The sequence below is a fragment of the Anguilla anguilla genome, chromosome 14 (assembly GCF_013347855.1).
Source record: "Anguilla anguilla isolate fAngAng1 chromosome 14, fAngAng1.pri, whole genome shotgun sequence".
In the NCBI taxonomy this organism is placed as follows: Eukaryota; Metazoa; Chordata; class Actinopteri; order Anguilliformes; family Anguillidae; genus Anguilla; species Anguilla anguilla.
This window is the reverse complement of record NC_049214.1, coordinates 959,012-985,345: the sequence shown is the minus strand read 5'-3', so window position 1 is coordinate 985,345 and position 26,334 is coordinate 959,012. Positions and strand designations below refer to the sequence as shown.

The following is a 26,334-nucleotide window of genomic DNA, read 5'->3' as shown; positions in this document are numbered from 1 at the left end:
GGTTTGAGTCTTCCTTTCTAAAAAGGGCACCACTGTGCCCCCTTGTGGCCGACAATAAATATGTACTCGCACAGGAACTGACATTTCCCATTGGTTCAGCCGAATGTATCCCCTCCAGAGAAAAAGATAAACACTACGGTAAAAACAGATTCGTGTTATTACGGTTCCTTGTTGAATCACTGAAGCTCCTTGTTCGTTTCTGACGCACCTTTGTAAATGCGCAGAATAATGGAATCGTGATTTGGAAGCGGAGAAAGGCCCAGGCTTACACACTGGATGGGCCTGTGTTCCAGGCTGGGGTCTCTGTACGACACCTTCGCCTCTGAATCCTACGGTTTTCCGCTAAAGCACCTTTTCCAGATGTGGATCGGAGAGAAGATCTCCTGAGGCTAACACCACATAGCCCTCAGCCTCATACAGAACTGCAGGGTAGGCTAAGGCCATAGCCTTGAGTCTCTAATACAGAACTGCAGGGTAGGCTAAGGCCATAGCCCTCAGCCCCATACAGAACTGCAGGGCAGGCTAACACCACATAGCCCTCAGCCTCATACAGAACTGCAGGGTAGGCTAAGGCCATAGCCCTCAGCCCCATACAGAACTGCAGGGCAGGCTAACACCACATAGCCCTCAGCCTCATACAGAACTGCAGGGTAGGCTAAGGCCATAGCCTTGAGTCTCTAATACAGAACTGCAGGGTAGGCTAAGGCCATAACCTGGAGCCTCCAGCCTCTTATACAGAACTGCAGGGTAGGCTAGTGTCATAGCCTCCAGCCTCTTATACAGAACTGCAGGGTAGGCTAAGGCCATAGCCTTGAGTCTCTAACACAGAACTGCAGGGTAGGCTAAGGCCATAGCCCTCAGCCTCTTATACAGAACTGCAGGGTAGGCTAAGGCCATAGCCTTGAGTCTCTAATACAGAACTGCAGGGTAGGCTAAGGCCATAGCCTTGAGTCTCTTATACAGAACTGCAGGGTAGGCTAAGGCCATAGCCTGGAGCCTCCAGCCTCTTATACAGAACTGCAGGGTAGGCTAGTGTCATAGCCTTGAGTCTCTAACACAGAACTGCAGGGTAGGCTAAGGCCATAGCCTGGAGTCTCTAATACAGAACTGCAGGGTAGGCTAAGGCCATAGCCTTGAGTCTCTAATACAGAACTGCAGGGTAGGCTAAGGCCATAACCTGGAGCCTCCAGCCTCTTACACAGAACTGCAGGGTAGGCTAGTGTCATAGCCTCCAGCCTCTTATACAGAACTGCAGGGTAGGCTAAGGCCATAGCCTTGAGTCTCTAATACAGAACTGCAGGGTAGGCTAAGGCCATAACCTGGAGCCTCCAGCCTCTTATACAGAACTGCAGGGTAGGCTAAGGCCATAGCCTTGAGTCTCTTATACAGAACTGCAGGGTAGTTTAAGGCCATAGCCTTGAGTCTCTTATACAGAACTGCAGGGTAGGCTAAGGCCATAACCTGGAGCCTCCAGCCTCTTATACAGAACTGCAGGGTAGGCTAAGGCCATAGCCTTGAGTCTCTAATACAGAACTGCAGGGTAGGCTAAGGCCATAGCCTTGAGTCTCTAATACAGAACTGCAGGGTAGGCTAAGGCCATAGCCCTCAGCCTCATACAAAACTGCAGGGCAGGCTAATTAACACCACATAGCCCCCAGTCCCATACAGAACTACAGGGTAAGGCTAAGGCCATAGCCTGCAGTCTCTTATACAGAAGGCCAGGGCTCCAGACCTCGGAATAGGTCCGTCCACCATTTTGTCATTCTGGTCAAAAGCAAAGGAAAGGTCCTGGAAGGGCTGACTTTAAGCACACAGGTGTTTAATGTCTGAAGCTTGCAACATAAAACATGTCACTGAACCTCGTAATATTTTCTTTTTTGCTTTTCTTTTTTTTCTTCCTTTTTTCTTTTTTTTTTGAAAACAGCAGCGAACATTCCAGCAGATTGAACGTAAAAAGTTATCTGTGCTAGTCTACTCTTCAGATTTCCTCCTCTTGGCTTCATTTCCGTCTTTTTTCTGATTCCAAACAAAACTTTTCGAACGCTTCTTCAATCTCCGGGTCCATTTCATCATCCACGTCAGAATATCTAAGAAAAAAAAATCTTAATGTTACTTAAAAAAAATAAATAAAATAAATCCAGTACTGATACATATGTGACAACACTTGAGCATCTTGGCCAGATCTTTTGGATAGGAGATTTTTTAATTTTTTTTATCTCAGGTACACTTCCTCTTTAAACAAAGGATAAAAACATAGGCGGTGGCTCCCCCTCCTGGATACATGGAACAATTAAACTTAAGGAGTCCAAGAGTTTTCATCATACTCACACTGGAAACATTTTAAAGCAGGAAACAAAATGTAAATATTTTAAAGCTGACGAACAGAACAACCATACGCAGTACACAGCAGGCCAAACCCAAAACCAAACTTAAAATTGTTTAACAAATTAGACTGTTTTAGTTGCAGACAAATTCTCCAGTAGTGAGTGTTTCGCGAATGAAGGAGTGAGCGGAGGTTCAGTCAGAGGCTCGCTCACTCATGGGGTGCAAAAGGGCGAGCGAGGGAGCAAAGCCCATATGAGCCCCTTCCTGTCGGTTTGATGACCAATCACAATCAGGGGCATGGAGCTGTGCTCTGAAGTATTAGGGCGAGCGGCCCTGGGTACCCCCCTCTCCACCTGTCCCCCCCCAACCACTAGGCCCAGCGCCTGAAAGCCAGCATGCGCCTGACCCAGCGAGTCAGTCTGCTTCCTAGCCACGGCCGAAACCTTCCCCAGGCTTGGCTTCCAGGTTCGAACGAGTCGCAGCACGCCTCATATTCAAAGCCACAGACGCTAAGGGTGCTGGTTCACCGTCTGGCAATGTGTGGAGCCAGTCAGGGCGGTTTGGATTACAGGGCGTGTAAATGGATCACTGACGTCATCAGCATTGTCCAGCAAGAAGACGCTTCAACTGAAATAAACCCTGTGCCACATTTTCATCCCTACACTTGTGCACCTGACTGTAGCTTCTACATAACCTCTGGCTCACTGTGGACGCGCAGGCTAGCAGGTTAGCCGAGTACAGTGTAGTTCACCTTTATCCGATTTGCATGCAACATGGCAAGACAGCGATGATTCAACGCTCGAACAGCGCGGCCACACCCAGCACGCTAGCTTTGAATGGGCCAAAACGTTACAGATCTTCTGTGTAGGCGTCTCATTCCAATGAAACGGGTCATTTGCATTCTAGTGCTGTTCTCATAGAATCCTACAAGATGAAAATGAATGGATTGGACGGGTTGCCTCTCTGACTGTGCGTATATGAATTCTTTATATGGGCATATCCTGTACCTTCTTTTCCACAGAGACAAAGGAACACCCTTCTATTATATGCAGCATATTGAAAAGTTAGGCATTAAAAGTGGAGGTCGAAATATCTTAAGAATGGCTATAGCTATAAAGCATTTGTCTCTTATTTAAAAAAAACATGCATATACTATATCTTGCCAAGCTGACATATTTGTTAGCCTTGTCTACATCACATTTTAAGCAATGTGCCCAATTATACCAAATTTGTTATCAAGCAGGTAACCATCTAGCTAGTCCAGCATGCTAAAACTTTCTAAAATTACATTCGCTGGTAAAAACTTTAATGCCTTTGTAGATTAAGAGGTTAGATAATTTCACAAGTATCCTGGCCATTTGCTATGGAAAACCTAGTGAAAAAATACATTTGAACAGCCTTGCCTGTGTGTGTGTGTATTTCCTGAGTGTGTGCGTGTGTGCGTGTGAGGGTATATGTGCGTGTGCGTGTGTGCATGCATGCATGTGTGTGTGCGTGCGCGCATGCGTAAGTGTGCGTGTGTGTTTGTGCTTGTGTGCACTCAGAGATTCACATGATTAGAATAGAATAGATCTCCTGTCTCGGGGGTACTTACTCCTCATTCCCATTTTCCTCAAAGTCGGGGAAATAGTTTTCCCGATCCAGGATCTCCTGGTACTTTTCAGAGTATTCTAGGAGACAGAAGATGGCAGAAGTCGGTTGGAAACAGTGAGGTAAAAACTCCAGGAAGAAGATGCAGCGTATCCCAGAAGCCCCTGGTTTGGGCAGGCGGGCGAGCGCTCACCTGGATCTGCGGCGGTGAAGGGTGTGCCGTCCGCGGTGTAGAAGGTCGGCTCGTTCTGAGGGCAAAGGGGGGAGAAACGGGCATGAGGGGCGACGCCAGTACTGCGCAAACAAAACTCTGCATGCCTAGCACCAAACAACAAACTAGCACCAAACACCAAACAACTAACTAGCATCTAGCACCAAACACCAAACTAGCACCAAACACCAAACTAGCATCTAGCACCAAACACCAAACTAGCACCAAACACCAAACTAGCATCTAGCACCAAACACCAAACTAGCACCAAACAACAAACTAGCATCTAGCACCAAACAACAAACTAGCATCTAGCACCAAACACCAAACTAGCATCTAGCACCAAACACCAAACTAGCACCAAACACCAAACTAGCATCTAGCACCAAACACCAAACTAGCACCAAACACCAAACTAGCATCTAGCACCAAACACCAAACTAGCACCAAACAACAAACTAGCATCTAGCACCAAACACCAAACTAGCATCTAGCACCAAACAACAAACTAGCATCTAGCACCAAACACCAAACTAGCATCTAGCACCAAACAACAAACTAGCATCTAGCACCAAACACCAAACTAGCATCTAGCACCAAACACCAAACTAGCACCAAACACCAAACTAACACCTAGCGCGAAACACCAAACTAGCACCTAGCACCAAACACCAACCTGGCACCAGACACCAAACTAGCACCTAGAGCAAAAACACCAAACTAGCACCTAGCACCAAACACCAAACTGGCATCTAGCACCAAACACCAAACTAGCACCTAGCACCAAACACCCAACTAGCACCCAGCGCCAAACACCAAACTAGCACCAAACACCAAACTAGCACCTAGCACCAAACTAGCACCTAGCACCAAAGTAGCACCAAACACCAAACTAACACCTAGCACCAAAGTAGCACCTAGCACCAAACACCAAAATAACACCAAACACCAAATTAGCACCTAGCACCAAACACCAAACTAGCACCAAACACCAAGCTAGCACCAAATACCAAACTTGCACCTAGCACTTCATACTCCACCCTGAAACTGACCCCTTCACCCTGAAATCAGGTTTTAATGGTAAACTGATTTGTCCACGTTGGTATAGTTAAAAATGTGCCAACTCTAACATAACAATCTTCTAGATATCAGGCTCTCATCCTGGAAAAATGTGTGTGGAGTGAATGAAAATGTGAATGAACCAGTGTCTGCAGAGAGAAAATGGTTGCTTAGAAACTGTGCATGAAACGCGCACACACGCCCAGATCAGCAGGATGCCGCGGTGCGCGCCGGCGGCGTGTGGAATGTTCCGGCAGCACTCTCTCACCATAAAGTAGTTGGGGTCGTTGTCGGGCGTGGCTTCGCTGGAGGAGGCGGAGGCTCGGACCCGGCCCCAGTCGCTGGAGCGCAGCTCCACCAGCCTGAGCAGCATGTGCTTCACGTCCCTGCAGGAGGGGGCGGAGCCAAAGGGCGCGTCAGATCACACGGGCGCTCTGATGAGCTCTGAGCTCCGCCCACTCTGACGCACCGAGCCTTAAACACACCGGCGGACATTTACCACCTCCTGCGTTACAGAGTCCCGCTCCACCCGCCCACAAACCCGCTACGGAGGCAGCCGTTAAATCCGCTGCTATACTACTGCGACTGTACTCGGTGAACTCCTCACATTTGTGCCTTTAATGAAGAACCGGCTGTTCTCGTCTCGCCTGCGGTTTCTGATCTGATCTGTGCCGCGCTTAAGAGCACATGCAAATCGCCAGGCACCAGCCACTTCCTGTCACACAGGCCGTCAGGCAGGAAACGGTCATCATGGGGCCTGTGAACCTAATCAGGTCCCGCCCCCGGCGACCATCAGGTCACACAGAGCTCACTTGACAGATTTCCCCTGCTTCTTTCAACCAGGAAACACTGGTTTTTAGAACAATGGAGAGGTCATCACCTGTGACAACCTTCAGCTGCACAAACATAAGATCACATTCCCCAGGCTAATGCCAGTAACTAGCAGAGAACAGTTCTGTCAACAATTCTGCTCACAAACAAACCCCTAGGGTTGACCCACTTAAACCGACAGTGAATAATTTGAGGATTTATCATGCAAAAGTGACACATTACATGATACATATAAGTGGCCTCAGCCACAAACACAAGCTCAGCTTATCTCCCTACCTGCTGTACAGAGCACTGCACCCAGGTGGCAGTTACAGCTCCCCCTACCTGCTGTACAGAGCACTGTACCAAGGTGGCAGTTACAGCTCCCCCTACCTGCTGTACACAGCACTGCACCCAGGTGGCAGTTACAGCTCTCCCTACCTGCTGTACAGAGCACTGCACCCAGGTGGCAGTTACAGCTCCCCCTACCTGCTGTACAGAGCACTGCACCCAGGTGGCAGTTACAGCTCTCCCTACCTGCTGTACACAGCACTGCACCCAGGTGGCAGTTACAGCGCCCCCTACCTGCTGCAGGACGCATCCAGGACGATGTTCTCGATCCGCTGGATCAGCTGGTCCATGTGCGACTTCCCGCTCTCCTTCCAGGCGTCTTCCAGAATGGAGCCGGTCAGCTGTGGAGGCGAAGAAGAGCCCTGAGACATGCTGAAGCAGCGCTGCTGCTATTTAGCAACAGCGGCAAAAAAACCCTTTTCTCTAATTCTGAGTTACTTCATGGTATTCATGGAAAACTTGTATTCATGGAAAACGTGACTCATTTCACTTTAATGCATGAGTGTCAAAGAGGAGTCAAGCTAAAACACGATGAAATGTAACTGAGTACTCCACGTCTGGTCTAACATCATGTCTGTTCGGCTGCTCGGCCTGTATCTGAGGCTGCTCCGCCTGTATCTGAGGCTGCTCCTCTGGGCACTGACCTTGAGCAGCTTCACGGCGCAGATGAGGTTCCCGTCCACCGGGTTGGAGAGGAGCGCGTCCGCCAGGTCCTTCAGCGCGCTGAGCAGGATCTCCGCGCGGGACGGCGGGCCCTTTCGGCTCTTAACCTGAGAGACGGGACACGGGCCAGCGCTCAGACTGCAGGCTGCGCCAACGCGCGCAGAAACGACCGCGCTTCACTCAGAAACACGCGCCAGCATGCAGCTCACACGCATCCAGCGCTGTGACAGAAGCCTGTGATGTGATGTGATGTGATGCGATGCGATGCGATGCGATGTGCTGCCTGCCTGTAATGCATGCAACGGGCCAGCAGATGGGAGCTCACCTCCAGGTTGAGGTAAAGCTCTCCCAGGAAGAGCACGTAGGAATGGAAGCGTTTCTGTGTGAGGTCATCAGCCTGCACCGCGTGGGCCCGCTGCTCATACTCAGTCTGGCACCTGCCACAAAGAGAGAGGCCGAAGAGGGGGGGGGGGGGGGTTCAAACCAGCGAGCACGCTCAGACCAGCGAGCACTACCCCATACCCCACAGATTCTGCTTCATTCCTGTTCTCACCTCATCAGAGTAACAGGGCTAACAGGGCAGAGTAACAGGGCCAAAAGGGCTGAGTAACAGAGTAACAGGGCAGAGTAACAGGGCTGAGAAACAGAGTAACAGGGCTGAGTAACAGAGTAACAGGGCTGAGTAACAGAGTAACAGGGCAGAGTAACAGGGCTGAGAAACAGAGTAACAGGGCTGAGTAACAGAGTAACAGGGCAGAGTATCAGAGTAACAGGGCTCAGCAACAGGGCACAGTAACAGAGTAACAGGGCTGAGTATCAGAGTAACAGGGCTAACAGGGCTGAGAAACAGAGTAACAGGGCCAACAGGGCTGAGTAACAGAGTAACAGGGCTGAGTATCAGAGTAACAGGGCGGAGTAACAGAGTAACAGGGCTAATTATCAGAGTAACAAGGCTGAGTAACAGAGTAACAGGGCTAACAGGGCTGAGTAACAGATTAACAGGGCTGAGTATCAGAGTAACAGGGCAGAGTATCAGAGTAACAGGGCTGAGTATCAGAGTAACAGGGCAGAGTAGTAGAGTAACAGAGTAACAGGGCAGAGTAACAGAGTAACAGGGCTGAGTAACAGAGTAACAGGGCAGAGTATCAGAGTAACAAGGCTGAGTATCAGAGTAACAGGGCAGAGTAACAGGGCGGAGTAACAGAATAACAGGGCTGAGTATCAGAGTAACAGAATAACAGAGTGGCAGAGTGGCAGAGTAACAGAGTAACAGAGTAACAGGCTGAGTATCAGAGTAACAGGGCTGAGTAACAGAGTAACAGGGCCGAGTAACAGAGTAACAGGGCTGATTAACAGAGTAACAGGGCTGAGTAACAGAGTAACAGGGCTGAGTAACAGAGTAACAGGGCTGAGTATCAGAGTAACAGGGCCGAGTAACAGAATAACAGGGCTGAGTAACAGAGTAACAGGGCAGAGTATGAGAGTAACAGGGCAGAGTAACAGAGTAACAGGGCTGAGTAACAGAGTAACAGGGCTGAGTAACAGAGTAACAGGGCTGAGTAACAGAGTAACAGGGCAGAGTATCAGAGTGACAGGGCTGAGTAACAGAGTAACAGGGCTGAGTATCAGAGTAACAGGGCTGAGTAACAGAGTAACAGGGCTGACACTGTCAAACAGGAACAGACCTTTCGAGAAGTACCTTCCGGAAATTTCCGCAGGGTGGGCTGACAGTCAGGTGATGCGACAGGTAGTTGCAAAGTCGTGCCCCCGTGTAGGCGAAGTTTGGGACAGACGTTGACTAGAAGAGACAAAAGCATGGGGTCAACGTGGGGACAGGAAATACTCCAAAAACACTTCCTACACAGTGACACACTTCCACACCCTCCTGGCACCGCCCATATTTAAGGTAGCTCTAGAGCTGACATGTTCTCCACAACACACTCAATACCGAAGCCTGCACGGCTGCATTCGGACCTGAGTTTTTAAGCAAAGGAAGCGCTCACACCTGCGTGTAGATGAGCTCCACCAGGTGCGCTTATACCTGCATGTAGATGAGCTCGTACCTGTGTGTAGATGAGCTCATACCTGCTCAGGTACGCTACATGTGTGTAGATGAGCTCGTACCTGCTCAGGTGCGCTCGTACCTGCTTGTAGATGAGCTCCACCAGCTCGCGCAGCGTCTCCTCCGCGATCACCCAGGCGTTAAGGTTGGCGGTAATGGCCTCGATCTCCAGCTCAAAAGACGCGGGCGAGGTGTTCAGGTGATTGAGATACTCTTGCACCAGCTCTGCCAGGGTGGCTTCTGGGTAATAACCGTCCGAGCCATCATCGTACGGCAAATCCTTCACAACCAACAGACAAGAACAGGAAAAGGAGAGAGCATTAGCGAATGCTGCTTCTCATAGCTACTCATACAAAGGGGGTTTATAAAGTAACGCACACACGGGTTAATCCATTCAGCAATGTATATGTGGGCCAAATTATGGCAACTCAACCAGAGCCATTAGCAGACTTATATGACCCCACATAAGTTATTTTGGCTAAACATGGCCAAAAAATGCAAAGGGGTCGCATTTCACAGTGTCTTAAGGCCTGTAGACAGACTGGGAATAGACTTATGCCTACAGTTAATACAGCAACAGCCACATTTACAATCTGCATTCCCAAACAGGCTTGGACTGGGCTGCATTTAGGAAAAGCATTAGTCACAGAAAGCTACAGTAATGGCTATGGACACTTTCTCTCCGCAGTTTGCAGCAGTTTGTTTGACCTGACTTGAGGCTGGGATCAGAAAAAGCACACAGACCATTCATCCCACACCACACGGTCCTCGACCCTGGGCCTGGAGAGTGGCACGCTTTTCTGCTATTCGCTGGTACGCTGCACTTAATCGACCAATGAACACAGGTGATGACACGGTTAACTCACCTCACCTCACCTGGTTTACTGGGTCTGAACTGGCTGAAAATTGAAAACAAAACCCATAAAGACCCTGTAGCTCTACTGGAACAGGGTTTGTCTTCTGCCCTACAGTCTGCTCCACCACCAAACTCAGTACAAGGTGCGTGTAAAGACTCCTATCATTTATGCTGTTATTGTTGTTGCTGCTTGTTTTCTTTTTTCTTCTTAATTATATATTCTTACTGTAGTTAATTACTGTTATCACTACGCTTTGGCAATATATATTTTTAAATATGTCATGCCAATAAAGCATTTGAATTTGAATTTGAATTTGACTCCGTATCTCTCCAGGAAGAGGGCTGGGAACTTATTTCTCCATACAAACCACTCTTCCGCCCTACAGTCTGCTCCATCTCAGATGTCTAACTCAGTACAAGGTGTGTGTAAAGACTCCATCTCGGACGTCTAACTCAGTACGAGGAGCGCGCCTGCCTCACCTGGTAAGGGGTGTAATTCTTTGGGTAGAACTCCGGGGCGTTGACGGAGAGGCTGGAGTTGACTGCGAGGGAGTTGCCGGCCTGCGCTTTCTGGGCTGCAGGGCTGCGGGAGCTCTGCGACGAGTGTGAAGCTTTGGTTATTCGTCTGTCACCTGCAACACGTGCGACAGGACAGGAGCAGGACATGCGTCTCAATGCCAGCGTTCCGCTCCTCACAGGTAACGTTCCCTCTGGCCCTCAAAACATCTGCTCCTCACAGGTAACGTTCCATCTGACCCTCAAAACATCTGCTCCTCACAGGTAACGTTCCGTCTGACCCTCAAAACATCTGCTCCTCACAGGTAACGTTCCGTCTGACCCTCAAAACATCTGCTCCTCGCAGGTAACGTTCCATCTGACCCTCAAAACATCTGCTCCGCACAGGTAACGTTCCATCTGACCCTCAAAACATCTGCTCCGCACAGGTAACGTTCCATCTGACCCTCAAAACATCTGCTCCTCACAGGTACTGTCAAACTTTCATTTGGAATGAAATTTCATTACATATCAGAAATAGTATGTCTCCTATTTCATTCAAGAAAATTTTACAAAAAAATATCTGATAGAAAGACAGCTCTGTGAGCATTAAGATGATACACTTATAACAATTCTGCTGCCTTATTTTTTCATTTATACGTTTCTTCTCTAGCCTACATTTTCTACCTTTAGGTAATCATCTCTTTTTTTCCCCCCAGTTTTCCTTTATCTATTTCTGAGTGTAGCGTTATTAATTTATTCTCTTCTATTCTTACTTATTCTATCATTTATTCTCTACACTTTTCTCCTTCCTTTATCCTTCGTTCTCCCTTCCTTAATCACGGCAGGACAGGAACCCACAACAAACCAGAAAATGTAGTAGGACTCACGTTTTTTTAAAATAATTATTTGTTAGCGTATACATGCCTTTTTCCTGTATAATACATAAAATGAAATGAAAACGATTCTCCAAACCAGACAACCAACGCAAAGGACCAGGGTCCATTCTTGACACACTGATGACGTTTTCACTCCACTATGAGCGGCGCGAGCGCTATCTTGCTGGATGTGGCATGGGAACTGAACCTTGAGCGCGGTGTCCCAGCGCAGTGACATTACATCATCGCTAAAGCTAAGGCCGGGCCCGTTGACAAGGCGAAACGTGCTCCTGTCATGCTCTTCCAGCCGGTGTCACTCTGCCTGACAGCTGCGATCGCTTTACCTGGACCTACGCCAGCAAGTTATAAATACAGCGAGCAGCAACACAGCTGAAAATGACGCACGTATTTCCATGCAATACTTGGCTAATAAACTTCACAATTAACTTTTTAAGCAGCGGCATTGAAGGCACAGTTGCAGAAAGGTGTTGTGGCAGCATATTAAAGATGGTTCACAAGACAACGCGCTGCAATGCACACTGGTGCGATTTCACCAGGAGCACTAGGTAAACGTGCACATACGTTCTTCTCAGACATCAATTAATTTTAGCGTACAAGCCCATATAGCTTCACCTGTAACTTACATGACTAGCAAAATACCTTTGGCAGCTAAGCGGGTTAACCATTGCATTTAAGCTAAATTCAAATAACGTTTTTCCAGCGTCTGACCTGCCAAGCAAGCAATCCGCTATTGCAATTGGCTAGTTAGCGCTCCAGCTCTCTCCTCTCCTACCTGTGCTAACAAACCTGACTGTACAAGCACTTTCAGCGACGGAACGTTAGGACTATTTCTTTTGTCAGATTTGTTTGTAGCAAGCAAACAGACTCATCATGCTCATCATGCTCTTAAATATCAACACAGAGTAGCGAAGTAGTGAGCATTAGCCTAGTGGTTCGCAGTCAAGCACCGCCATTCCCAATGGGAATGAACAAATCGATCAACATAAAATCACACAGCGTTCGACCACAGCTCGTTAGCAAGCCATCTATTAGGCTAATATCCGCCTGTCTAGTCAGCTAGACCAGACACAGCAAGCATGTGAGCATTTCAATCGCTTTTTTCTGTCACACCTCCAGCTCCGGTTGAACTGTTGCTGTCCGCCAGAGGCGGTGACGTCCGCGGCTGTCTTAGCGGTTCACGATGATTGAAGAACGTTACTTTGGCGTCTCCGTCGCCTGGTTCTGGCAGCCGCCCGCCGTCCTGCTCTCCGAGGCCGGGACTGTTAGCCTTCAACCGGTTCCGACCCGCCCCGGGCGCCCGATCAAAATTGTCTGTCATATCAGCGCGCGAACAGGGCTTATTTACCAGGCCGGTACCATTCGAATCACCACAGTAGTTATGCTGGGGAAAGAACTATTTTAACCGCACACCGTTTCTAGCCTGGAACGTCTTTCCACATAGATTTGGCTTGTCTCATTCGCTTTATTTACAAATCTTTACTGTATCGGAAACACTTGACCGCGCGATATCCTGCAACAACAACGCTTCTCTTGGCCAACAATTTCGGTGTTGAGCAACCGCTTGGCCGGATTCAGTGGTGGGAATGTCCTGGCGACTACTAGTGGGTCGGAGTGTGTGAGCAGTTGGCGTTGGCCTTATTTCCGATTTGTTCTCCCAGTGATGGTGATAACAAGTCTAATAATAACAATACTAATAGTAACCGTAAACTGCTTTTAGAATAATATGTAACCTTGTTATACGATCTAGCTATCAGAACCTTACACATAAAAGTGTGTAAAGGCTTTTCTATTTTGTCCCTCAGCTCAGCAATAGGACTACTCACGTTTGATTTAATCTTAATCGACTACAATCATTTATTAATACTGCAAGATACCAATTCATTTAGCTTTTGGGGTAATAAATCGTGCAGTTGAAATGATATGTCACAGTTTCGAATCGTTTAACCTCCTGAGTGTAATACGTAGCCTACAGGCATGCTGACATGCATTACATTACATTACAAGCATTTAGCAGACGCTCTTATCCAGAGCGACGTACAACAAGTGCATCAGTTCAAGGTGCAGAAAAACACACTAGAGTGAAGTAAAGATCGCAGTGCCAGAAGTGACCACATAGATCAGGACTCCAACCCTGTAGGGGGTTGGTAGGCTAACTTTGGAATATAGAATCCAACTCCATTTGAAAATCTAGTTGATTTGTTGACCGATGTATGTGGTTCGTGCACGTTTCACGACTAAATTTCCCATTCTAATTTAAGTGCCAAACATTATTTTCCCTTGATGTAAGGCTTAATTGCATATACACATTCTTACATATTATAAATGCAAGCTGAATAATATATTATCACATAGCCTACATGATAAGGCTTAGAAAAACAACTTGACGTTGCTTAAATATAAAAACAATATGAGGTCAATAATTGCGATCTGCTTCTGAACAATGTCTTCTCATAGGCTTACCTAACAGAAACGTATGACCCAGAAAATGTGATGTGAACGTATTCGTCAAGATTTCTTCCGGGTAGCCGGCTAGCCCGACTAGTAGTACGCGTGAACGCGCCGCTCAGTCTCCTGCTAATAATTTAAGGTCAGTAATGTTAGTCAATGATCCCTCCTTGTTTTTGGCGTGTGTGTAAATATGCAAGAGAAAGCTCTTTGCTTTGGCAATCTAAAGACGAATAACACCGTGGGGGTATAATTTGCAGCCGACTACATCGTTGTTCCGAAAAGCGGAGTTTCGGAAACGCGGCCGCGGCTTTGCGTGCCAGCCGTTCAATTCTAGCTAACAAAAACATCGAAAGTAATGGTTGCAATGGAATGTCTTGTCAAAATTGCGGTTTAATAACCCGACATTGCTGGGCTGTCTTGCTGGCTTGTAGCGTTCAGTTTTCTTGCCGGTTAACGAGCTAACGGGCTATTTTAGCGTGTGTTGCCTTTGTTGTGACTGTAGGGTTGAATGAAGTGCCCAGCTATGTAGTAAATGTGGGGTCATATTTGCTGTTGATAGAGTCCAAGCCAGATAAACAGCTTACGTTATCATTTGTGTCATCCTGGCAGATGGGAGGCAGTCAAGCAAATTACGTTACTTAATAATGGCGGGCTTTATTGTGAATGACTTTAAAATCTCCTCTCCGAAACCTAAGCTAGGCTACCAGGCTAATGCTTGCTGAAAACTAGCTAACAACAAATGCATGGTTTCTAGGGTGATTTGCAAACAATACATTCCGCTGCAGTTAAGGTGGTGCTTCGTAGTAAACGATAACTGAATCCCAGATAGATCATTCTCCAGCAGCACGAGCCGTTCGGGAGCGAGGCAGACTCTTCTGCTTTCTGTGTCTGCTGACGTGGTAACGCGCGTGCTTTCATTCATTTAGCAGGCCAGTTTTTTAAATCCTCCGGGGTGTGCGTGAAATATGACGTTGTATAAAAATAATATGAGGACATTGCTATGTTGAGTGGCATAACCACAGGTGGCTGGTTGTAAAATTACAGCTATGAAATCCCCCCGGTTCAAAGCGGTGCACGTGGGCAGCACCCCCCACCCCCTCCGCCCCCAGGCATTTTTTTTGTCTAGTTGTTTTACTTTTTATTTTATTAATTCGCGTTCACACCGTTTCATGACCTCCCATTTGACGTCTTGTTTTGGCTGGCTCGCTGAGTCTGCAGTGCAGTAGAGGAAGGAGAGCACGGGCGTGGGCTGCACTTACAGGAGAGATTTGTGCAAAGACTGAACAACTGCAAGCGAAACGGCGACAGAAACAGACAAGGCGTCGGAGGCGTGAGAAAACCGCAGCTGGTTTTTATTTCTGTGCGCTGCTGACAGCTGGGAACGAGCCATCCTGCTCAGGCCAGGCAAGATAATGTGGCTTTAGGCTCAAGGCTTTAGTACTTTAATACTTCATTTAGGGCATGTTTAACTGGCCCTGAATGCTGTTATCTTGCTCTGTCTGATGTAGAGGGAGATGCGTAGGCTATGTGGGGCACTTGCTATATCGGTGTGTTACTAAAAAAGCCATGGCATGAATTTCAGCCATTTTTAACGAGAAGAGCTCGCTGCCCGTGTTTGTTGTGCTCGTAAATCAATATTACGGTCTCTCTGGAACCGTTGCCGTCTGAACTGTGCTTGAACGAGTCAGATTAATGACCCTGCTGCTCTGTCGTTTTGGATGCATTGCCCCGAAGGTGCCTATAAACAAATGCGGCGCTAGTGTTTCGGGGTGATTTTACTCCTTGACAGTCCTTGACTGTTTGAACTGCTTACAGTGCACACTGTGTGAGCTGGATTTGGCTGGGTGGGGGTAGAAGAGAGGGAGAAGTGTGCAGAAATTGGGAGATAGTTTTACTGAAGAGGGTAATGGTTCTCCCAGTGAGTCAGAGTAGGAAAGCCCAGAATGCACAGGAGAAGAAAACAGGACAGACAGCTCTGTTAAATGATTAGAGAGAAGGGTGAAGGAGTCAATCCCCTCACCCCCTCACCCCACACGTGCACACTCACACACACACACACACACACACACACACACACACACACACACACACACACAATGTCCTAGTGCCCTTGTGCATTCTTCTGTAGGTAACAGGTTTTGCCTGCAGGTTTCACCTTTGTGTGTGTGTGTGTGTATGGGAGAGGTCAGTGGAGCTGGTGAGGGTAGGGGTCAGTGTTTAGGATACACTGAGGCATGCTGGGATAGACTCGGTGCTCAGTGCTGTGTGTGTCTCTGTGCGTGTGTGTCTCAGTGCTCTGTTCTGTGTGTCCCTGGGTGCAGGAGGCGGATTGTTCCGGCAGCACCGCTCCATGGCGAGTCTTCTGCGTGTGGTGGCTGCCAGCTGCTCCAGCCCGGTGCTGTGTGGACTGGGCTCTGGCCGGCTGCAGGCTGCCAGCGCTGCCAGGACCGCATGCCAGCGCTACTTCAGGACCCAGCAGCGCCTTGCCCGCTGCGCCAACCCAGGTAAGACACCCCCCCCCCCCCGCCAGGTGACATGCCCCCACCTGGGGACACACACCTCCACCTGGGGATACACATCTCCACCTGGAGATACACACCTCCACCTGGGGATACACACCCCCACCTGGGGATACACACCCCCACCTGGGGATACACACCTCCACCTGGGGATACACACCTCCACCTGGGGATACACACCCCCACCTGGGGATACACACCTCCACCTGGGGATACACACCTCCACCTGGAGATACACACCCCCACCTGGGGATACACACCCCCGCCAGGGAAGAGCGGGCACCAGTGCCCGGAGTGGCACCTGCCTGGGCCGTGTGTCAGCTGTCCTGTTGAGAAAGGCAATCCTGGAACACAACGCACAGCCGATACGTTTCATGCATTTGGAAGATTTTTACGATACTGTGTAATGTTCACTGTGCCGTGTTTGACATTCTTGCTGAAGTGACTTTGTGGGGAAAGCAGGCTTTGGTCTTCCTGACTTTGCTCGTTACTTTGTTGTTTGTATCGCTGAATTTGAGCCGTGCTGTTAGGGCACGTGAGCTCTCGTTCCTGTGCAGTCTGTGTTTAGTCCTCTGCTTGTGGGCACAACAGCGCGCCTGTCTTTCCCCCAGCTCTGAGTCGCACCTCAGAGTGCTTTTCCCAGGACTCTGTAGAGGACAGAACAGCGGTAGAGGACAAAGCAGTCATCTGCTGCATAACGTTTCCCTCCGCTGCCCCGGCTGCCCCCCCCCCCCTCCTGCCCTGAGTGGTGAATGACTCCCTGCATGCACGTGGGGGCGGGGGGGGGGGGGGTCGGCTGGACTCCCAGCATGCACATGTGGGGGGTTGGGGGCGGCTGGACGCGCTCGATTGGAACCCTGCCATTAAAGGCCGCTGTCCTTGTTGTGTGTGCGCGCTCTGCAGGGGTGATAAGGACAGCTGTCCGGTTCTATTTCTGGCAGATTGCCGAGTGGAAGTCATGACCAGGGGAATAGCAGGACTCTGACGCGCTGTAGGGGAGAGTATGTCAGGCCAGGGAAGGGTGCTTTTTAAGGGCTGTTGATTCCTGCTTCTTCTGAAGCCTAATGTTTTCCGTCCTGGGCTGGTCTTATTGTGAGCGCTCTAGACTGAACCTGCTGTTGTCTGTAGAATCAATTTTTACTACATTCAGTACTTTACCCTTTGTCCTCTAGAATAGAACACTGAAATGTGCCGTGTTCTAGTACTAAACATCGTCCCGATGTTTTCAAAGATATCCGTCCTCAGAGCACCTGTAGGTTGTATTGAGACTGAACTGTGTTCACTGTGTAAAGTACAAAGACGCAGAGGGGAACAAGATGGCCGCCCTGCTCCTGGAGCTCAGTGTTTAGGGCCCGGCTTTGTGTTGTGTGACAGACACTCCAGCCCCGCCCTCATCACCACACCAGGGTGTGAAGGAATTTTCCATGGTGGGTCTCGTGATGCCACACTGAAGTCGCGACTCTGGGTTTCTGCTGTTACCCAAACCCAACCCAGAATCTTCCCAGACCTTCTTTTACAGTGTGTCTAAGCGGCAGTAAAATTAGCTTTAGGAATCTTCTCTTCGGGTGGGTGTACATTATACGATTTTCTCACGGGTTACGATGTTGGGAGATCAGATGCCCTCTCACACTTAACACTGTTCAGATTGTGACAGCCGGTCGGATGATAGCGTAGACTATATGAGCTCCCGACCGGGTCACATGACGTTACAGTCGACAGAAGCACAGCGGGCAAAACGTCACACACAGAGCCACCTCCTGATTGGTCAACGGGAATTGAAACACAGAATCGGCACACCTGACAAATTCGAGCTGACTGCCCAAATATTTTTGAAATGTCAGAAAACGTTTGTGAGCCTGTGAACTGGAGTTTTTCTTAAGATTTGGGTCCCGAACTGAAAATGAACCAATCGGGAGCCTGCAGCTGGTGTAATGTGGTCCGCCCTTGGGCATTTAAAAAGGGGGTCAGATTAGAGGACGTTCTCACACCCTCTGGAAAGTGGTCAGTGCTGCATCTGAGCGGGTGGAGAATCTGTTCCCTCGTGCTCACGTCTCTGTTGTCCCTATACGGAGGAGGGGCATGTTGGGGGGGTGTGTATGTATGTGTGTGTGTGTGTGTGTGTGGTGGGGGGGTGGGGGGGTGGGGGGGTGGAGCTTCCACCAAGCCTTGAAGACAGAAGACCTTAATAATGCATCCTCTTTTGCCCCAGATTCTGCAGATTGGAAGCATTAAACAGACATGCATGCACACACACACACACACGCACGCACACACACGCACGCACACACACTTCTGTAACTGCTGCGGTGCAAACTTTAAGAGAGTTCATCTGTTTGGAGTTTCCCCTTTTCCATGCAGTACAGTGCTGTGAACCTTACAGAAGTGTTAAGTGTGGTGTTCTGCTTATAGCTGATAGAGAAGTGCTTCCCCGGTTCAGTGCTTTGAACAGGAGTCTCTGAGGTCAAAGGTCGTTTTAACTGAACGCTATTTAGCTGACGTTGGCCACAATATGTGCCAGTCTTTTTATTTTTAGCTGAGACTAGTAGGAAAGGTTTACGTGTACGGGGTGGTTGTATTGTGTGAACTCAAGGTGCCTTAAGCAAGCAGGGATTGTGAAAACCAAGCAGGCATATTTTTGTGTGGCTACACAGCAGCGTTTCCTGAGCTCCCATAACTGTGTTTCTGCTGGAAGACAGACAGACATTGTGCTAAATTCGGATATGAGAGTGAGGCATTCTGAGCCCTGGCATAGGTTTCACTGGAAACACATGAAGCTTTGACATGGACAGCAATGCCTTTTGATTGGTTCTTCTGAGTGAATGACAGTATATGCTAGCTCCACCCTTTCAGTGTTCAGGAAACCTCCCTCTCCCACCACTACATACTTCGCAGTTTTGCTGGTCCCTGTTGCCTCATTACATGTTTACAAGTTCATCTTATCTTCGGGGATTTGGCTATCTGTAGACACGCATGATTACAGTTATCACAATTGGAGCTCACGCTTGATTATTCTTATCTCTGTGTTCTGGGCCAATTCAGCCATTTTGAGTGAAGAGCTGCAGCATTGCATTTATTGCTCAGTTTTACTATACAAGCCTGCTGAAGCACAGACCCTCTTGAGTGTGCCATAAACATGCCCTAAACTATTACCCAGGTTTGGCCCAGGTACACCCTAAACTCTAACCCAGGTTTGACACATATACTCCCTAAACTGTGACCCAGGTTTGGCCCAGGTACACCCAAAACTGTAACCCAGGTTTGGCACAAATATGCCGTAAACTTCAATACAAGTTTGACCCAGGTACACCCTAAACCGTAACCCAAGTTTGGCACAGATAAGCCCTAAACTGTAATCCAAGTTTGGCCCCGATACACCCTAAACATTTACCCAAGTTTAGCACGGATACGCCCTCAGAGTGGGTTCTGACAGAGGATGAGATGGGTCAGGGTAAAAAAGCACACTGCATATCTAGCACTGCATTGGCATCCACACCAGATACATTAAACGCAGTTAGATTAGACAGACAGACTTCTCTTAAATGTTGAGTTCTAAGACACACCTCTGACTCTCGAGCCCTGTGTTCCCCTCCTTCCTCCCCTCCCCTCCCCAGGCATCCCGTACAAGCAGCTGACGGTGGGTGTGCCCAGAGAGGTGTTTCAGAATGAGCTGCGGGTGGCGCTGTCCCCAGCCGGGGTGGAGGCCCTCATCAAGCAGGGCTTTAACGTGGTGGTGGAGTCCGGCGCCGGGGACGCCGCCAAATTCTCCGACGACCACTACGCCCGCGCCGGGGCGACCATCAAGGGCACGGAGGACGTGCTGGCGTCGGACGTGCTGGTCAAGGTACCGGACCGAGGGGGTGTGGGGTGGAGTGGGGGGGTCAACTCTCTCAAATCAGGGCTCACCAGCGCTGTTCCTAGAGGTTTTCATTTCGACCTTAAATTGGCACACTGGATTTTACTCATTAGCAACTTAAGCAGATCTCCAGCTGCAGTGCTTTGTGAAGGTTAGAGTGAAAGCCTACAGGATGGTAGATGTCCAGGTACAGGGATGGGCCCTGCCTTTAAATGTAATAAGAAGTAAATGTCGATGTGTCATTGCTGCTTGACCTTTCTGTTGTTTTTTTGATTGGCCTTTGCCTTGACCTTGCTGGTTGTTGATTGGCTCTTGCCTTGACCCTGCTGGTTTTCTGATTGGCCCTGCTCAGGTGCGTGCCCCCGTATTCAACCCTGCGCTGGGGGTGCACGAGGTGGAGCTGATGAAGGAGGGGGGAACCCTGGTGAGCTTCATCTACCCGGCCCAGAACCCCGAGCTGATGGAGCAGCTGTCCCAGCGCCGGGCCACTGTGCTAGCCATGGACCAGGTGCCCCGCGTCACCATCGCCCAGGGATACGACGCCCTGAGCTCCATGGCCAACATCGCCGGGTAAGCCTACCGCCATCGCCGGGCTACCTAACAGGTTAGCCCCTGTGCTAACCTGGTACAGTTAGCTCAGGGGCTACTGCTGGTAACATGCTCTGCCGCCTCTTACTGTTAATGTTAGCACAGGGTCTACTACTGCTAACGTGCTGTACAGACTCTGACTGTTAATGTTAGCACAGGGGCTACTACTGCTAACGTGCTGTACAGACTCTTACTGTTAATGTTAGCACAGGGGCTATTGCTGCTAGCATGCTCTACAGCCTCTTGTTGTTATTGTTAGCACAGGGGCTACTACAGCTAATGTGCTCTACAGACTCTTACTGTTAATGTTAGCACAGGGGCTATTGCTGCTAGCATGCTCTACAGCCTCTTATTGTTACCGTTAGCACAGGGGCTACTACTGCTAATGTGCTCTACAGACTCTTACTGTTAATGTTAGCACAGGGGCTATTGCTGCTAGCATGCTCTACAGCCTCTTACTGTTACCGTTAGCACAGGGCTACTGCTGCTAACATGCTCTGCAGCCTCTTACTGTTAATGTTATCACAGGGGCTACTACTGCCAACACGCTTTATACAGCCTGATACAGTTTGTATTAGCACAGGGGGTAGAACTGCTAACGTGCTCTACAGCCTCTTACTGTTACTGTAAGCACAGTGGCTGCTATTGTTAACAGGCTTTATAGCAGGCGTGTCCAGCCTTAACCGAAAAGGGTCAGTGTGCAACATTGGATGGCTCATTGTTGGACTGGTTGTTGTTCCATTGCTTAAACTGTTTCCTTAATCTTTTTCAAATTTTGGAGTGTGTTTACCCCCTGGAGAGCTAAGGGCTGTTCACAGGAGAAATTAATGTTTGTTTGAACTCTGACCACTGATCAGAGCAGCTCTTCAGGACCAGGACTGAGGACCACTGATGCATACAGTCACCTGTTTAAAAAAATAAAATAAACTAAGCGGCTTTGTATTTTAGTCTCTTGTGCTGCAGTTGAACGGGATCTGAGATTCTCAAAAGGCTGTGCAAACCTGTTACACTAGTTCAGATCTGATTTAAAAACATATAGGTATAAATATCAGGCATGTGGAAGCATTTTGGTTTAAACTCTTTCCCAGTGGGGTTAAATAGATTCCAGATGAAGATGGCCACAGATATCTCTCTTGTCGTCCATTAAGCAGTCAGGGATTGTTAGGAGCAGCCTTTCGTGTACTGTCTGTTCTGGGAGTGCTCGATTATTAGGAAGATTAGGACGGATGTTGACAGGGCATCACTGGAGTCACTAACTGTGAAATACACATCCCCTCTGTTGCCTCTCGATGATGATTCCAGGCTGGGTCTTTGATGGATCGCAGGTGGCTGCCGGTAATGCCCTGTTGTGCAACGAAAAACGTTTTGCTGTTGTGGTTCAGCCTGAACCTTCCCGTGTGTAACGTATGGGAGCCTGACCTTTACTCTGTCTCTGTCCTAGAGAGATGCACAGCTGAGTATCCTGCAGCTAGAGCAGGAACTGTTTGGGCAAAATCTTTCCAGATGCTTGATGTAATCACTTAAGTTAATGTGTTTTTAAGTCACAAACTGTATATCCGATCTTATGAATTTTTATACTAGGACATTTATATACAGTTCTTTTTTCCCTATTTCTTTCTCTCATCTTTCTTCCCCCTTTCCTTTGTCCGTTCTCTTTGGACAACTTAAAGAAATTGTCTCAGACCAATTAGTGGTTACTATTTGGTTTGAGGCAAAATGTAGATTTAACGGAAAATGTAATGTGAAGTTCTGACTTTGCTTAATGGGACTCCTGGCGGGAGGGGGAAACGCGGCCTTGATGGCGCTCCTCTCCGAGCCAAACTGAAAATAAGTGAGAGAAACACCTGGACAGGTGATTGGCTCCCTGTTGCCGTGGTAGCGAGCGCTTGGCCTCCTCAGTGTAAATAATGGCGGTATTTGCGGCGGGTGCTGAGGGTTACCGGATGGTAGCGGCTGATTGGCTGGTGCTCTCTCTCTCTCTCTCAGCTACAAGGCCGTGCTGCTGGCTGCGAACCATTTCGGCCGGTTCTTCACCGGGCAGATCACCGCCGCCGGGAAGGTGCCCCCTGCAAAGGTACGGGATGGGCGGGGCTCTCTGTGGGCGGGGCTGTCGGTTGGCCGAGCTCATTGGCTGGGCCTGTCTGTGGGAGGGGCTTTCCTTGGGTGGGGAAATTAATGAATCTGCAGGCTGCTAGGATAACTGTACAGGCCAGTCTGAGGATAACTGTACAGGCCAAATTATGGTTGTAAGGTATGATATCTCTCCTGATGACAAAGGCAGACTGGCTGTTTTGGCAGGATGCTATGACCAGCAAAAACCCCAGACTCTTATGGACTTAAGTTATGCACAGCAGATGATTTGTGCTAAAATGCTTGGACCATTTTTGTGATTACTTTTTTATTAAATGAAGCAAAAACTGCTGAAATTCTGTGAAAACTGTTAACAAATGCACTCCTGGTGTGAATAAATGACATGCATGCTAGATCAGCTGTTACCCTGCTGGGATCAGCTGTAACCTTTTACACTCAGCAAAAATGAACTCTTACAAAGTTTCAGCTGGAATTCCAGTCTGTAAAGCATGTCGTCTTTTTAATCTTTTTAAACATTCTGAATAAACTGTTGAGTTTCCATGAGGCATTTGTATGAGTGGGAAAGTGATTATTGAGAATTCTTGAGGTTTATCGTTTTTTGGAAGTTGTGTGACTATCCATGTGGTTGCGTTTGTCACAGATGGTTGTTGTGGTTGTTGTGGTTGTGGTTCTGATCCTCGGCATGGTTCTGGTTCTGATTGTGCCCTCTCTATGTCTGCAGGTGCTCATCATTGGAGGGGGAGTGGCAGGTCTGGCTGCTGCAGGTACTGCCAGGGCCATGGGGGCCATCGTCAGGGGGTTCGACACAAGGTGAGTGTACCTGTGCAGGTGTGTCTGTACCTGAGCAGGTGAGTGTACTTTGGCAGGTGGGTCTGTACGTGAGCAGGTGTGTTTGTATCCTGGGCAGGTGAGGCCCAGAGCTGGTGTGTAATAATAAGGTTTTATATGCATTATAACAGATGGAAACTAAAATGGATCACTGCTCAGAACTGCATGTCAGGCTGCACATGCTGGGGTTTTACTGACAGCGGTACACGCCAGCGCGGGTTCAGGCTTGTGTCCTAGCGCTGATGGCGGCTCTGCTGTCTGACCTCCGGGTCAGTCTGGGCTCAGCTGTAATCTGGCGCAGCGTCTGTGGCTGGTGATAAGTTATCATCACGCACACAAACAGAGAGATACAGGAAGCACTTCCTGCCCTCTCCTCAGATAAGGGAGCCAGTGAGAGTTACAAGATTAAAAGACCACTTTAATCTCCCCTCCGTCCTTCTGACTGTTGCCTCAAGGTGTTAAAAATGCGGGGTTGTGGTGAGGTTTTGGTGAGTGGTATAAGCTGTGGTAGAGCTGCATGGTGCAGGTTTTGGTGAGCAGTGTAGAGCGGCAGGGTGTGAAGGTTTTGGTGAGCTTGTATTTAAACATCCTGCTTATAATTTTCCGTGGGTCTGAAGCTGAGCTGTTTATACGAAAATTTTAGCTATTGAATGATGGACAAACCAGCCTATCGGAAGCAGGCATAGTTCTGTTTCTACATGTTTTAAAGTTTACCCCTGAGAAAGGTGTAGCAGGGTTTGTGTCCTTTAGATCACACATGCTGTGCATGTCCTGCTTGCAGGGTAAGGTGGAGGATTGTCTCCTCCCCCTTGGGTGCTTCCCTAATCCGATTGGGTAATTCCTGTAATAGGATTTGTTCAGCTCCTGGGTAGGCGGTGTTTAGTATTTATTTGTAGCAGTTGGCACGGTAACGTTTGATTACCACAGTGTCATGGACTGGACCCCATTTAGTCTCATAAGGCTCGTTTATTGACCGTGTGGGTTGTTTTTATTTGATGAGCAGTTGACTGCATTATCCAGCAGGTGGCAGCACCACACAAAGTATTTAACGAGCAAAAGGCAGAGAAATGGCTGCATATTGTGACTCCAGGTTGTAGATCCCTAGTGCAGTAGAGCAGTGAGGATATTAAGCAGTACTGTTGCAGTCAGTGTAGACAGTACATGTGTTGGGTTTTTGTGTATTGATGGGTCACTCTGTTTCTTTCACAGTTCTTACGGGGGTAAGAGGAGTTCTGTGGTGATGTGGCACCATTAGGACACGTAGATGCATTGTGTTTTTTTTTGGGTGGGTGGTGGGGCCTCTGTGCTTTATTACGCATGGTCACGTATAGATGAATGCTGAATTAGTTCATACTAGTTATGATATTGTGGGTGTGCCCTGCTGAAACAGGAAGTGATGTCAGTTCTCCCAGCCCGGGGTTGTGGCCCTGCAGCTCATGGGGATTAGCGTAGCGGCTGCGTGTGGGCGTCCCGAGCGTAAAGCCGTCTCCTCTCCACCCCCCACCCCCCCCCACCCCCCACCCCCCACCCCCGCAGGGCGGCCGCTCTGGAACAGTTTAAGTCCTTGGGGGCGGAGCCTCTGGAGGTGGACGTGAAGGAGTCCGGGGAGGGCCAGGGCGGCTACGCCAAGGAGATGTCCAAGGAGTTCATCGAGGCCGAGATGAAGCTGTTCGCCAAGCAGTGTCTGGACGTGGACATCCTCATCAGCACCGCGCTCATTCCCGGTATGCCCCGCCCCCTGGCCTGCATGGCCCCGCCCCCTGTTCTGCCTGGCCCCACCCTCCTCATGTTCCCTGTTCCCATCTATGCTTTACCCACACCACACCATTATTATTCAACAGAGGAATAGATAGGTGTTCAGTAGCCCAGACACGCACACTCGCACACACACGCACACACGCACACACACACGCACGCACGCACACACACACACACACACACGCACGCACGCTCGCTCACTCGCTCACTCAGTGGTCACTTTCTTAGGTCCTCCTAATCTAGTACCCGGGCAGGACTCCCTTTTGCCTCCAGAAAAGCCTGAAATCTCAGCGATACTGAAGAACCCTGCCCAGGGTGACCGCATAAAAGCACTCACCTGAAGAGTAAGGGGAGCGGAACCCCACCCCGTCACCCCTCCTCAGTGGGGTTCTGTCCCTGTCACCCCTCCTCAGTGGGGTTCTGTCCCCCGTCACCCCTCCTCAGTGGGGTTCTGTCCCCCGTCACCCCTCCTCAGTGGGGTTCTGTCCCCGTCACCCCTGCTCAGTGGGGTTCCGGTTCCCATGTTTACTCTGACCTGGATTCATCAGTCGAGTTGTTACACAGTCCGCTCACCTCGCCTGCCTTCTCGGGTCAGAACCGGTTCTGATTTCCAGGTGAAAATCAAAACCTGTGGACCCTGTGGCTCTCCCGGACCAGGGTTGGTTACCCCAGCCTTTCCCAATCCCTCGTTCAGTCTCACTCTGTCTGTGGCTGTCTGTTCCCTCGCCACTGTCCTCCTGGACTCCTCCTGGTGTGTTTGTGTCTGGGTCGGCCCCCGCTGGTCTACAGTAGGTTAGGGTGTTTGTCCTGTTCCTCTCTCACATACCCATAATCTCCTCTGCTCCTTAAATGGGCTCAGTAGCCCAGTCCAATTAAGCTAGCAGACAGCTTAGCAGCTGCCCTCTGTGAACCTGACAGTACGGCCAAT

The 26,334-nt window shown here is 49.1% G+C and overlaps 2 protein-coding genes across 4 annotated transcripts in view; one reads left to right on the top strand and one right to left on the bottom strand.

The window, feature by feature from the left end:
* Positions 1-1,886: 1,886 nt before the first annotated feature.
* On the bottom strand, positions 1,887-12,909 carry LOC118212281 (polyadenylate-binding protein-interacting protein 1-like). Its single transcript, XM_035390001.1, has 11 exons — positions 12,432-12,909; positions 10,408-10,559; positions 9,154-9,351; positions 8,695-8,807; positions 7,335-7,446; positions 6,991-7,116; positions 6,581-6,687; positions 5,454-5,571; positions 4,109-4,163; positions 3,920-3,995; positions 1,887-2,087 (listed from the first exon to the last, which is right to left on the bottom strand). The coding sequence occupies exons 1-11, from the start codon at positions 12,637-12,639 to the stop codon at positions 2,000-2,002; spliced, it is 1,353 nt and encodes a 450-aa protein (XP_035245892.1). The 5' UTR covers positions 12,640-12,909; the 3' UTR covers positions 1,887-1,999.
* An 866-nt stretch (positions 12,910-13,775) lies between these two features.
* Positions 13,776-26,334, top strand: part of nnt (nicotinamide nucleotide transhydrogenase) — a 41,600-nt gene continuing 29,041 nt past the window's right edge. Inside the window, exons 1-7 of one of the 3 annotated variants that reach the window (XM_035389998.1) lie at positions 13,776-13,908; positions 16,091-16,273; positions 19,900-20,129; positions 20,494-20,711; positions 22,716-22,803; positions 23,542-23,630; positions 25,185-25,372. In XM_035389998.1, coding sequence (XP_035245889.1) covers positions 16,120-16,273; positions 19,900-20,129; positions 20,494-20,711; positions 22,716-22,803; positions 23,542-23,630; positions 25,185-25,372 — 967 coding nt within the window. In that variant the 5' untranslated portion in view covers positions 13,776-13,908; positions 16,091-16,119. Of the gene's footprint in view, positions 13,909-14,646; positions 14,669-14,959; positions 15,174-16,090; positions 16,274-19,899; positions 20,130-20,493; positions 20,712-22,715; positions 22,804-23,541; positions 23,631-25,184; positions 25,373-26,334 lie in introns of those variants that run through there. The other 2 variants (XM_035390000.1, XM_035389999.1) reach the window with 2 other exon arrangements.

Excerpts from the sequence above, each read along its gene's own strand:
- LOC118212281 (XM_035390001.1), bottom strand. The coding sequence starts at position 12,639 with ATGACAGACAATTTTGATCGGGCGCCCGGGGCGGGTCGGAACCGGTTG. Across the intron at positions 9,352-10,407 it reads AGAATTACACCCCTTACCAG|GATTTGCCGTACGATGATGG; the intron begins GTGAGGCAGGCG and ends TTGGTTGTGAAG. Across the intron at positions 8,808-9,153 it reads TGGAGCTCATCTACAAGCAG|TCAACGTCTGTCCCAAACTT; the intron begins GTACGAGCGCAC and ends TGTCTCTTCTAG.